A 14228-nucleotide genomic window follows, 5' to 3' on the forward strand; every position below is an offset into this window, starting at 1 on the left:
ATTTCAAAAATTTAAAAATCTTCAAATTTCAATTCAACAATTTAAAAACAAAATTTCAAATTTGAAGATTCAACAAAACAAAAAATTTTTAAATTTCAAGATTCAATTTAAAAATTTTAAAAAAATTCAAATCATCTGGAAAAGTTAAAAATTCATCATAATATTTAAAATCATCAAAAATTGAAAATCATCAAAATATTTAAAATCATCAAAAATATTAAAAATCATCAAAATAATTTAAAAACAGTTTTTAAAAATCATCAACAATTTAACAATTAATTCTGAATTCAAAACAAACTTTCAGAATTTAAAATTCAACAAATTTGAAAATTTCAATCAAAGCAAGTGAAACATTAAGAATCAAAACAAAAATTGAAATCAAAGTGAACATTGAAATTTAAAAATTGTGAAGTGTCAACCAGAAAATTGGAATTTTAACAATTCATCAAAGTTCAATTTAAATTAAATTTGACAACATTTTTAAAAACTGAAAAACATTTTAAAAATTGAAAAAAGTTTCAAAATTCAAAAAGTGAAGAATTTGCAAAGTTAAAAAGATTTTAAAAAAATTCAAAATTTTAATAGAATTGAATAATTAAAAAAAATCAGTGATTAATATCCACTCGACATCCAACAACCGTCATTCGATCTGTTTTTCATCACAAAATAACAAAAAATAAAATTTGATAAATTTTTATTGTGAAACTTAAGAAGAAAAAAAAGTAAAAAAAAGTAAGGTGATAAAAACTAAAAATAGCCAAGATTTACAAAAGAAATTTTCGAGTTGGTGATTGAAAATAAAAAAAGTGAAAAAAAAAATTGTTATTTTTTGACTGTGAGACTCCTTAATGATAAAGGCACAAAAAAGAAAGAAAATTATTAACACATGTGAAATTGAGAAATTTATTAAAAACACATGATTATGGATATTAAATGTGATCATAGCTGAAAAACAGTGAAAAAATATGAAAAAATTTCGATGAACCTTACCAAAATTTGTGAATTAAGGAGTGTCAGAAGCTAGTGAAATGAAATTTTAGTGACCAAAAAAAAAAAAAAAGACGGCAAAAAAATATTAAAAAAAAATTAAGCATATATGAACAATTTTAGTGGAATGCAGCCCACTTTGCCACCGGCGAGTACTGATGATATGGATAGCCTACCTATACAATCGATGGATTGGTTATTCAAGAAAGAACGCATTTATTTATTAGCACAATTTTGGCAACAGGTGAGCAGTGATTAATTTTAATTAAAATATTTTAAAAGACATTCAGCCTCTCAAAAAATAAATCAGCGACTAATTTATTGTCAAAACTAATGTGAAAAATAACAGACATGATTAAATTTGTAAAGGTGTCTAATTTGGAACTTTTTAAGTGATAAAGAAAATAATTTACTGCAGTGAGGTTCGAGTCGTGTCGTTTAAATTGCTTTTCTATAGTCTTCATGTATGACTGTGTAATGTTCATTAGCTTTTTTTCGGTTTGGAAAAATTTCTTTTGTCGGTAAACTGATTGTCGTCAATAAAAATAAAAAGTCATTTTTAAATACTTTAAATTAAAATTGGATGGATTTTTATTTTATGGTCTTGGAGCTTCGTGGTGGAATGAAATTTAAAAATTTTGAGGATTTTTAAAGGTTAAATTTTGAAGTTTTAGACCGGTTTTTTAAAAAAAAAATAATTTTTTTTTATTTAAAAAAATTCGCATTTTAAATTTTTTTTCCAATTTTGATTCTTTTTTAAAAGAATTTAAATGTTGAATTTAAATTAAGTTTCTTCAAACTTTTCAAATTCAAAAATTATTCAACATTTTGAAGTTTTTAAGAATTTATTGAACTAAGAAAATTAAAATTCAGAAATTAATAAAAATAAAACTTTTAAAAAACATTTCAAATTGAAATCAAATTTCTAAATGAGATAAAGTTTAAAATTGAAACAAAATTGTAAATTCAATCAAATTTTGAAATTTAAATAAACATTTAAAATTGATAAGAATTCTTCCAATTTGAAAAATAATAAATATTTATTGAAATTCAATTTCGTGAACAATTTTGGGTCAGCTGATGTCACGAAACTTATAAGAAAATTAATTATATTGAAAATTAATAGCTGCCAAAATCAATACAATTTAAAAGTTATTTTCAATATTATCGAACAATAGAAATTGTTTATTTCATGAGGTATTCAAATTGCAAAAAAGTTCAAGTTTTGATTTACTTAAAATTGAATTTCAAACAACAAATATTTTTTAAATCCAGAGATTTGTTTGAAACCAAAAATTCATAATTTAAAAAAGTTTCTTGAAAATTAAAACAATTTAAAAAATAAGATTTGAAGATAAAAATAAGAAAAGTTTAAATATATAAAATTCAACATTTTAAAAATATAAGAAACTTAAAATTTATAATGATTCAAATTCTTAATTTAATTTTGAAACAAATTTCAATAATTTTAATTTAATTTTAAAATAAATTTTTCAATTTAAACTTTAATACAAATTTGAAAATTACTGTCAAATTGTTTGAAAAAATTCAAAATAAATCTCAAATTTAAAATTTTCAAAAAAATTAGAAAAATTCTTTTAAAAATTCAAAATAATTTAAAAACTCAATTTCAAATATTTTTAAATCTTCAAACAAAAATTCCTTTCAATTTTATCTCAACAATATTTCACCAATTCCAAATCCTCTCTAAATCCAATATCAATTCCTCATTCTTATTTATAAAAAACCACTTCAAAATAATACTAAAAAAAAAAAAAAAAAAATAAAACAACATAAAAATCACAAAACCTGAATATTAATCTTCTCAGAACACAGAATCATTTCAAGTTATTGACATTGTATTACAACTAAGCGTTGTTCTCCTGTTGTGATGTAATTGACCTATAGTGGAATTGATGCAGTCTTGTAAAAATAAATTTATTTACTTGTTAAAAAAAATTGAACCTTTTTGTAAAAATTTTAATTTTTTTGCAATTTATTATTGCAACTTTGTTTAGTTGTGATTTATAGAAAATGACTGTGGATAAGTTGAGGTTTTGTGAAATTAAAAGTTGATGTCTTATTGGAATTGAAAGATTCTGATAGTAAATGAGAATCTAGTTGGACTTCCTGGATTTTATAATATAATTAGAAATTTAAAAATTTTAAAAATTTAAATTCAAATTGAAGAAATTCAAATTTTTAAAACTGAAGAAATTCTATATTAAAAATTAAGAAATATTCTTGAATTTGAATCTAGAAATTGAAAAATTGAAAGAATTTCAATTTCAAAAAGTTAAAAAATTAAAAATTTTAAATTTATAAATTTAGCAATTTTATCGAAAAGTTGAGCAATTTTATCAAAAGATTGTCAACATAACCTCAAAAAATTCAAAAAAATCATATCAATTTCCATGACCTCCTTCAAGTCCCCAGCTACCACCTCTCAACGACCCAAAATCTCACAACCTCAGCATCTCATCCACAAATGAACATTTAAAAGCTTAAACTTTTAAGTATCAAAAAATGGAATTCGTTTTCTCAAATTAACACTTTCATACATCATAATTGTTTTTAATGGCCATTTCTTTAAAACTGTTGTTCCTCATCATCGTCTTAATTTTCATTTACTTTACTTCCAATTAACATATAATCGAAGATAATTGGACTTTAAAATAAATTAATTAGCTTTAATTTAAAATTCACCGGTAATGTTCATCTTAAAAATAACTTTGAGGTATTTACATATTTGTTTAGAGATTGATTAAGTGGCTATATACTCATATGTATGTATAATGATCATCATGGCTAATAGCGAAATTATAGTTGATGGTTTAATAGGCAGTCAATAATTAATTGAGCTCTGCTTTTTTTTCGTGTGTATTTAAATATTCATTTTTATTTTTTTTTTTGTTTGCTTATTGCTGTTTTGTGATGAATAACGCGTGGATGCTAATGAGACTTTTATGGAAACTTGAATTGACCTATAGGAAATCGATTAAGATTTGAATGATGAGATTGGATTTTTAGAGTTGGGAATTTTAAAATTTTTCAAATTTAATTTGATTTTTTTTAAATTAAAATATGATTTTTTTCAATTTTTAATTGAATTTTTTCAATTTTAAATTGAATTTTCTTCAATTTTAAATTTGATTTTTTTCAATTTTAAATTGAATTTTTAACTTTGAAAGTTAAAAATAATATTAAAAATTTGAAAATTCTTCAATTTTTCGATTAAAATTGACCAAAAATTCAATAATTTTGAACTTTAAATTGAAATATTTTATTAAATTCTCCAAAGTCATCCATCAACTCCATTACATCCCAACCATCAACATCCACAAAAATTTCATATTATTTTTCAATTTTCACCTTCCCACCTTGATATATCCACAACACAGCAATAATTAAAAACCATTTTTATTAATAAATATAATTAAAATTTCAAATATATAAATATGCATCTTAATAGCTTGACTGTGAAATTATAAAGGAAGAATAATAGTTATGAATATTCAACCTGATGATTCACATATATGCAAGAACTTCTTACAACATAAAAAAAAATTGTAAACAATAAAAAGTAGTAAAAAAAATAGCAAAAAAGTGCTTCATTCACACAAATCAACCTCATGTCCGCAAAGTTCTGTTTATGATTTAATGAATAATATTGCCAAGTTTTTTGCAAACATTTGCATATTCATAATTGTAAGTAATGTAAATAAGGAAAAAAACAGCCAGGCACAGCGATTGCAAAAAAAAACCAGTTTATTGATCAAAAAGAGAATTGAAAAAAAATTATTCATCGGTACATAGCAATTATTGTCAATCTTAATGCAATTTAATTGCTGGACGTCTTACCTATCCACATATCCAACTATTGTGAGATTGTCGGATTCGAGGCTAATCTTCATCTTTTTACTGTATTATTGAAAATTATTAGATAAAAAAAAATAAGTTTGAGTTCATATGTGAATTATGGAAGCGATTAAAAATGAATTATGGAAGCATCATGAAATTGTTCCAGAGTAAATTATTATGTAATGATAATGATTGTGATGTATAAAAGAATATGTGAGATAGTTCTAGGATATGTGGATGAATTGCTAAAGTTGCTCAAAATTACTCACTTTTTCGATAAAATTTCTCAATTTTTCGATAAAATTGCTCAATTTTTTGATAAAGTTGCTCAATAATTCGATAAAATTGCTCAATTTTCGATAAAGTTGCTCAATTTTTTGATAAAGTTGCTCAATAATTCGATAAAATTGCTCAATTTTCGATAAAGTTGCTCAATTTTTCGACAAATTTGCTCAATCTTTCGATAATGTTGCTCAATTTTTCGACAATGTTGCTCACTTTTTCGATATTGTTGCTCAATTTTTAGACAAAGTTGCTCAATTTTTAGACAAAGTTGCTCAATCTTTCGATAAACTTGCTCACTTTTTCGAAAATGTTGCTCAATTTTTCGACAATGTTGCTCACTTTTTTGCTCAATTCTTAATTAGTTCCTCAATAACCCAACAAAGTTGCAAGTTCCAAAACTCCAAATTCTTTCCAATCACCGCCCACCAACTATGCAGCATTAATTAACTAGCCTCAACCATCAACAAGCAGCAAAGCAAATTATAAACATAAATATTTTCTAGTATTTTATTTTTTTGCATGTAAAACAAATAGCTCAGTATGGTGTTGAATCAAATTATGTGTGTAGCATATGATAAGTGATTTGTTGCTACATGTCTAACTCATTCGGTTATTGAAACTAATTTAGCAATGGGAATATTATGAATATTTTTTTAGAAACCGAACGCAATCTGGTAATATTGTGAAAAAAGTGAAAATTTTTCCGCATTGCCACTGATTGATTTAAGCTTTATGCCTCCTTTTTGTGATTTATTGAACGTGAAAATGCATAATTTTTGTTGTTGTTGTACAAAACAGCTCGCGGGGGTTGGAAATTGAATAAAAAATCAGGACTAACGTTTGGTGAGTCCACACACGACAACGACGAATGCCGGAAAAATTGAATTTTTTTCCCACACGCGGAAAATTGGAAAATTTCCCTTTTTTTATTTTTTTGGCATAAAATTGAACAAGCAGCAAGAATATCAAAGCAATGTTGAGCCGCTCGTTCCTCAACTGTCGATAATACGATTTTGATTGTTTTCGGCTCGAACCCTCCTCCAAAAAGAAATAAGTAGTATGTCTTAAAGATCCAGAGCACATACATATCGTCCGCGTCAAAATTGATAGGTTTGCCTTTGATTTTTCTGGATATTTATTAGACATAGCACAAAAAAAAAGAGACGCAGAAGTGGAAGGAAACAAAGCGAAGAAAGAAAACAAAAGGAACAATTTTTTTTTTTTTGTATTAAATTCAATGCTTCGTGGATTTTTGAGACTAACGAGATTTTGATTATTTATTAATGACAACAGAATATTCTGATACTTTTTTTTTATTTCTGTTTCCCATAATTCAATAATTTTTTTTTTTTCATTTTTTTTATTTCTCAAATTAAATGGAAATTGTTTTCTGAAGAATGGAATAAAATGTTTCATTTTTTGAGGGACTTGGACATGATGTTCTTATTTTTTTCGGGGAGATTGTTGTGGCTTTAAACTGTTAAAGTTTTTGGTGCGTGAAATTTATGGAAAGAAAACAGAACTTTTTTGGCTGTGAATTTTTTAAAATTGAAGACTTAATTTTGAAGACAAGAGAAGAAGATGGAGCTCCCCTCCACCTTGAGGTACTTGAGGGAATTGAAAATTGAACTAATTTTGATGAATTTTTTGTTCCTGAAAATTGGAAACAATTTTAAGAGCTTAAATTGATTTTAATGATTTTTTAGAAGAACTTGGTGAAATTGACTTGATTTTGAAGAGTTTTGAGTCAACTTGAGTCTAAATTGCATGAATATTGCAATATTCAACTCTCAGTGCTGCATAGTACCTGCAAAAAATTCTTAAAATCTCAAATTATAGCTACTCTACCTCATATAGTCACTATAGTCACAATTACATCAATAACATCCATAATTTCTACAATATCTACACTCCTTAGTCACTATAGACTTTTTATGCAATTTAATCACTATAATCTCAATTGTCATCAATGTCCATACAGTTCCTATAGTCCATAAAGTCTAAATAGTCACTATAGTCACTCTTGTCACTTTAAGCACCAATTTATAAGTTACTATAGACACTATAGTCATCTATTTCACTAAATTCAAATTAATTATTGAATTTCTTAGTCTTTACAACTGCAACAGCCAGTTAAGTCTCTATAATCACTATAAACAGCCATCAAAGCTACCTATAGCTCCTATTCAGTCACCAAACTCTTCAAAAATCACTAAAAATTATCAAAAAATCCCAAAAATTATTAAAATTAATCAAAAACCCCCCACAATCCCCTCCCAAAAAATCTCACCCAAACCCGCCCAGGGTCAGTGAATTCATTCCTCAAATAAATTAGTCAAAGAATTTAAAAAAATAAGCAAAATATTTTTTCTCTCATAGCTGATGACGGGTGGATAGAATAAGAAGGAGCATCTCACTGGCATTGCCTTCTAATTTATTTTGATGTAAATGTTGTTTATGCATGTGAAAACTTAAGATATATATTTTTTTTTTTTGTATATTCATCTCACTCACTTCGCTTAAGTGTATTTAAAACGAGAAAATATGGAAATGTTTTGACGGCAAAAAAAAAGTACTGAAAGTAAAGAAGTCTGCGCGAGATGAAACAAAAAAATGAGCCATGAACATAAATTGATGATGAATATTAAAATTAATTGATGAAATTATCGGATAGTGGGATGAAAAATTGCTATGATGAGATGGATGCACCCAACTCTCACCTTTTCAATTATGGATGAAGTCATGTGTGGAGATTGGTTTGATGCACAGTTGTGGGATGGGAGTTATGGAAAGGATTGACTGATTTTTTAAATTTTTATTCAATTTTTTGAATTTTTAGGTTAGAATTTTCAAATTTTGAGGTTAAAACTCGAGATTTTGCCGATTCTAACCTCAAAATTTCTTAAATTTTTACTGGTTTTTCCTTAAATTAGCGACAAAATAGCAACATTTGGTGAATCCTAACCTCAAAATTTCCTGAATTTTGACTTCAATCCCTGAAAATTCTACAACATTTTTCAAATTGCTCTGATTATCCCTGACGTTCCTGATGAACTCTCCCCAGCACAACCTTCAGTCCAATCCCAAACCATTTTCATATCCACAAACTACAAAATGATTAATAATTATGTTGTAACATATTAAATGCTTTACTATGATTTTTTTCTATATTTCATTCCTCTGCTGTTGCCATGAAGCATATAGAATAAAAGGAATAGAAAATGACTTTATGAAAAATGCTTTTTCAGCTTCATTTGCAATAATATTTTAATTTTACTCTCTTTATGCACATTTATATCTTGTAATATGTTCATTATGAATTGTTTTAGAGTAGAAAGAATTTGAAAAATATTCACATATTAATAAATATGATGTTCTACCTTTTTGAAGGTAATTTGAGGATATTAATTTGAATGTAGTTTAGATGGGGAAAAATATGTTGGGAATGAGAATTGATGAGATTTGGATTTAATGATGGATATTAAATTAAGGTCTGAGGTAAAAGAGTGGATTTTTTGAGAATTTTGTGATTGTTGTGAAGTTTAAAGGAATTATTTTGATACAATCTAGGAATAATTGTAAGAATCTAGTACTAAAATTGATGAATCTAGTACAAAATTTGTCACAATCTACTACAAAAATTGAAAATTTGATTCAAATTTGAACAAATCTAATACAAAATTGAACAATCTGCTACAAAAATTGAAAATTTGATTCAAATTTGAACAAATCTAGTAGAAATTGAATAAATCTAGTACAAAATTTAACAAATTCAATACAAAATAGTACAAATCTAGTACAAAATCCTGAAAATCTATAACAATTTTGACTAAACTTCAAGATTCTGGTACAAATGCAATTCATCAACAGAATTCTAGTACTGAATTGTCCTCAATCTTTGCTAATCTAGCACATAAATCTACTATAATTCTAGTACAATTTTTTCAAATTTCAAAAATCCGTTAAATATTAAATTGCACATTTTTCTCCATAATATCATCCAAAAACTCACTTAATCCATCACCATCTGATCCACATCCATCACAAATTCCCTCAAAATTCCTCTCATTCTCAAAAATATCAACAAAAAATACACACAAAAATGCTCCATAAAAAAATCAACATCCATGAGCTACAACAAGCAACAAAGAGGATCATAATTAACTGTAATTAAATGAAAAAAAGGCAAAGCCCTGAAAAGAAGAAACTTTTTTTTTGTGTTGTTTCTCATTCTATCTCCATTAAGAGCATTCGGCAGCATCGGTAGTATCAAAATAAGAGTAAAAAGTATTCAGACATGGCTGTTTGTGAATGGTAAAAGGCAAACAATTTTTTTTTTCCTGCTGTTCCAGCCAACAACACTTCCACATTTGCCGTTTTCTTAAAAAAAAAAAAAATAAGCAGCATCGCCCAAGAAGAGCACTAAAAAAATCAATAATATTAAATTTTTACCATCCCAGCCATCTTTAACCATCGTGGATTCTGTGGTTAAAGTTGAGCGCGCGAGTATCGCCATTTAAAATGCGACGGCAAAAAAATAGTTTCTGTTCTGCTTATTTTTTTTTGTGTGTACACTCAGACATAGACGGGGCAATAGTAAGTAATACGAGCTGTATAAAAGTGTTGCAGGCAGTTGACCTCTACAATTAAAATTAAAGTTTTTTTCTTCTCGATTCTTTTTTTTTTTGGTATATAAAGCTGTGCCGATGCGTGCATGTGTGTTATATACTTAATGGTACATAGAAATGCGTTGTGCCTGAATATGAATGAATTTTTTTTTTGTGTAATTTTCATCCAGCTAGGTCAGTTATCAGGCTGAAAATAAAATAGAAGTGAGGATGTAAGAAGAAGGAACATTTTAAATTAAGATGAGATGGCATGAAGTGTTTATGGCTTGCTGAGAGCCTGACGCTAGATGTCCAAAGTCATTTGAATGGAATGAACCTAATTATTGAGTGTTTATTAGGGTTAGGGGTGTCTTAGGGGGGTCTTCTTGGATTTTAAGGTGAATTTTGCAGGCATTAGAGCAGGAATGGTCAACCTTTGAGTCGCGGCACACCAGCGTGCTGTCAAAATGCTTGAAAATGCCATGAACTGTATGTATAGTACGGTTTCGATCGAGGCAAACCATCAAGGTGTGAAGCGAATAATCAAAGGTTGTTCACTACTGCATTGAAGCCTTAAAGTTAAGGAACTGCCTGAAATCATCACCAAGAGCCAATTACAATCCCAAAATCCTCACAAAACACCTAATTACCTCAAAAAAGTCACAATTATCCCAATTATAAGAGGCACACATCCATCGGCAGATTTCAAACTGTGCCATAAGAATGAAGGGAAGTGATTTTCAGCATCTATTTGATGAAATGTTCCACAAAAATACCCGACAGCGTGCGAAATAACACAAAATTCTTTAGAATAATCCCCCTCATATACAGCATGCTACCCCTCTTTGTGAGTCGCGTTCCGATGGTTTGCCGTACATCCAACACACACCTAGGCGCGTTCAGATGTAAACATGATGAAAACAATTTAAAGTTAGTCGATGATAGATTGTGGCTGGGGCGAAAAAAAGGAGAAGATTAATTAGTGTGAGGGGCATAGCTTAATTGTTGGTGGAAATTCCGGTGGAAAATTCCTTAAATTTCACATCATGTTCATCAACTCATACTTTTGGACATGCCATTTTGAGGATGAGGACCTCAAATTAACCCCTCTGAAAATTATCTATGCAGCACAGCTCTAATCTGACAAATTCAATCGGTTTGAAATGTTAAACTCGGGGGGTTAGTTAATTGAAAGCATCACATCGATAGTTACTTATCTGACTACTTACAATACATCCTCACATGTATCATCTTCCATGATGGAAAAATTGAAAAAAAAGGGAAAATTTTACGTCCATGACTTTTGGTCCTCTTTCCCTCCTCTTAACGATGATGATGATAAAAAAATAATTTTATATTTATTGAGATGGAAAATCAAAAGGAATTGAGGCTAGAGTGAGATGGACTGACTTGACTGACTGTTTGTCAGATAATTATTTGCATACAGTCTTCTTTTATTTTGTATTCTATTTAAATACGAGTAGTTATCAATGCGATTTAAAATGAACAGAACGACGACAGATGATGGTGGTATTAATTATTAATGGTTTAGTTTGCATGCTTCCATTTTTTATACATGTATATTAGAGGATATGCTTCATTTTTCTACTCTCTATTTCAATTTTTGAGAATTTTATAGATTTTAGTTGATTAGGAAGAATTGGGAAAATAAATCCCAGTTGGGAATTTTGGATTTGGTTTCGCGTCTTTTGATGCGAAATTTTGGCATCTTTTGATGCAAACTTTCGCATCTTTTTATTCAAATTTTCTAGTATTTTGAGACAAACTTTGGCATTTTTTGATGCAGACTTTCGCATCTTTTGATGCAAACTTTTGCATCTTCAATTCAAAAATTCAACTTTTTAATACAAAAACTCAAAACAATTTTCTAAAATCTCTCAACTCATCCAATTTATTTAACATTAATTTCACAATTTTCTCTCAAAAATAATTTTCTCGACTTTTTCTTATAAAATTATTCAAACTTAAAACTTACAATAAAACTAGTTCTCATATCACATAAAATGTCACAATTAATTATTTCGCAATTATTTGTGAATTAGAAAAAGTAGAAAAGAGATTGAGACACAATAGCCAACAATGAAACTTGAAATTAAATCAGATCTCATAGAAAATTATTAGGTAGCCATTTAAAGGTCATGTTGAGACGTTTTTTGCTGGTCATTTTGGAAAGGGGAGAATTTGTAGATTGTGACTTGATTTTGAGTTGAAATTTAGAATTTTTGAGCAATTTAAAGAAAAATATTTAAAATTGTTAAAAATTCAATTTTTTAAAAATTTCGAATTAATAAAAATTTGACTTTTAAAAAATTTAAAAATTTAAAATTTAAAATATTTAAAAAAATTAAATTTTTAAAAATTTAAAAACAAAAAAATTCAAGTTTTAAACAGAGACTAAAATGAATGAAAAAAATCTTTGATGAAAAAAATCATTTTTTTCCATGATGAAAAAAATCATTTATTTTTTTCATAAAACGTACATTATTACGTAGAATTTAATCACGTAAGCTTCATAATTACGTAGAATTTCATCAAGGGCAAAAAACATTGTTTAAAATTTTTCTCAAAAGTTTTGTGTCAAATGAAAAATTTTGAAATTTTTTAGCTCAAATATTGAATTAAACTAAGTATTTTGAAACTTTACATGTTATTTAACTATATTTAATAAATTAGTGTAGTTTTCTGGTGTTTAAAGTACTCAAATTTATCAAAAATTTGTGTACTTTTTCAATGGATTTAAAAAAAAAATACCAAACTTCGTAGTTCATTTTCACGAATCTAACTAGTTTAAAAAGAAAACTTAATATATTAAATATAGTTAAATAACATGTAAAGTTTCAAAAACTCTAGTTTAATTCAATATTTGAGCTAAAAAAATTTCAAAATTTTCATCATGATTGACACAAAACTTTTGAAAAAATTTTAAACAATGTTTTTTGCCCTGCGTGATGAAAAAATTATGAAGCTTACGTGATTAAATTCTACGTAATAATGTACGTTTTATGAAAAAAATAAATGATTTTTTTCATCAAAGATTTTTTTCATTCATTTTATTCTCTGGTTTTAAATTTGAAAAAAATTTAAAAAAATAAAAAAAAGTTAAAATTTTTTTAAAAATTAATAAACCAAATCCCACAGTAATTCTAACTGGGTTAATGCCATCAGAATTAAACATGACCGAATAAAAAAAAAAAAAAACTAAAATTATTATCTCGGGGAAAAATGTTTCACGACTGTACACATATCCATATATATATATTTTTTAATAATATTTGTTCTGATATGTATTCAATGTGTAAGCCATCTTTAAATAAGTTTGATTTGGTATTAATAAAACCGGTTTTTTTGCTCTCTTCTCTCATGTGTTCATTTATACCGTGAGCCAGAAATGATTTTAATGATGTTCAATGCAAAAGAATTAAAAAAAAAGGTTTCAAGTTTATTACTGCCTGAAATGGTATTGCTTTCAATATATTTTTTTGGGGTGGACATAAAGGAAGCGTAGAAGGAAACAAAACAAAAAATCTCTTTTTTTTGCTCTTTTTTAATGCGAGTGTGTTGAAAAAACATTGAAAAAAAATATAATATGTAATTTGATTTGCATAAAATTAAAATCTGGCAAGACTTTCTACTTTTTTTTTTTTGTTCCTGACATGATTTTTGATCATCAAAACTTCTTATGAGGACAATCATGTAGGGCATAAAAAGGGTGGTTTTTTTCATATGGGTTTTGCATTGGGAACGACAGCAAAAAATATTAGATTCAATAAATTATTATTAACGAAATTTGAAACGCACAAAAAATTATGAAATTCGGGTTTTTTTTTTTTTGTGGAAAATGAAAAATTAAATTTGAATTTTTTGACAATCGACAACAGCGGTGTAAGACATGCACGCATACATATGGAAAGATGGTATTGTTATGAATTTAGGAGTTTAATGCTCTGTGACAAATGATGTGTGAGAAATAGTGGATTAGATGTGATTTTTAGGTTATAATATTGAAAAATTGATGAATTTTAATGGTTTTTTCAATTGTCATCAAAAAGCATTGACTAAAATGCAACGGCTTATCCAAATTTAAATCTTAAAAAATCAAAAACAAAATGGCGAATTTCCTCACCTCGAAAAGTTTTTTGGCAATAATTCTGAGATTAAACAATATTTTGACACCAAATCTTTACCAGATTGTTTAAAAAAGTGGCAAGCGTAGAGTAAACAACAATTTTCATATTCTAACCTCAAAAAAGTATGAAAAAATTAAAAAATTTCTAGTTTGCCTCATCAATATTCAATCCATAGACCCCCTATTACCCCGTTACAAATCATAAATTTTCACAATTAAAGCTGAAAAACTCATGTGCTATACTTTTTTATAATGGTACGATCAAATGACTTATAATTTCCAGTGAAATTCAGCTGCTCACTCATACAGTCAAATGATAGATTAAAGCTAATGACATTGCG

General features: G+C 27.0%; 1 protein-coding gene across 3 annotated transcripts in view; it reads left to right on the top strand.

The window, feature by feature from the left end:
- Positions 1–422: 422 nt before the first annotated feature.
- Positions 423–14228, top strand: part of ct (homeobox protein, cut) — a 134062-nt gene continuing 120256 nt past the window's right edge. The window contains exon 1 of one of the 3 annotated variants that reach the window (XM_070634177.1): positions 423–1231. In XM_070634177.1, coding sequence (XP_070490278.1) covers positions 1097–1231 — 135 coding nt within the window. In that variant the 5' untranslated portion in view covers positions 423–1096. The remainder of the gene's footprint in view (positions 1232–14228) is intronic. The other 2 variants (XM_070634178.1, XM_070634179.1) reach the window with 2 other exon arrangements.

This window comes from Chironomus tepperi, unplaced genomic scaffold (genome assembly GCF_022539635.2).
Source record: "Chironomus tepperi strain 1889 unplaced genomic scaffold, CSIRO-AGI_Ctep_v1 contig_85, whole genome shotgun sequence".
In the NCBI taxonomy this organism is placed as follows: Eukaryota; Metazoa; Arthropoda; class Insecta; order Diptera; family Chironomidae; genus Chironomus; species Chironomus tepperi.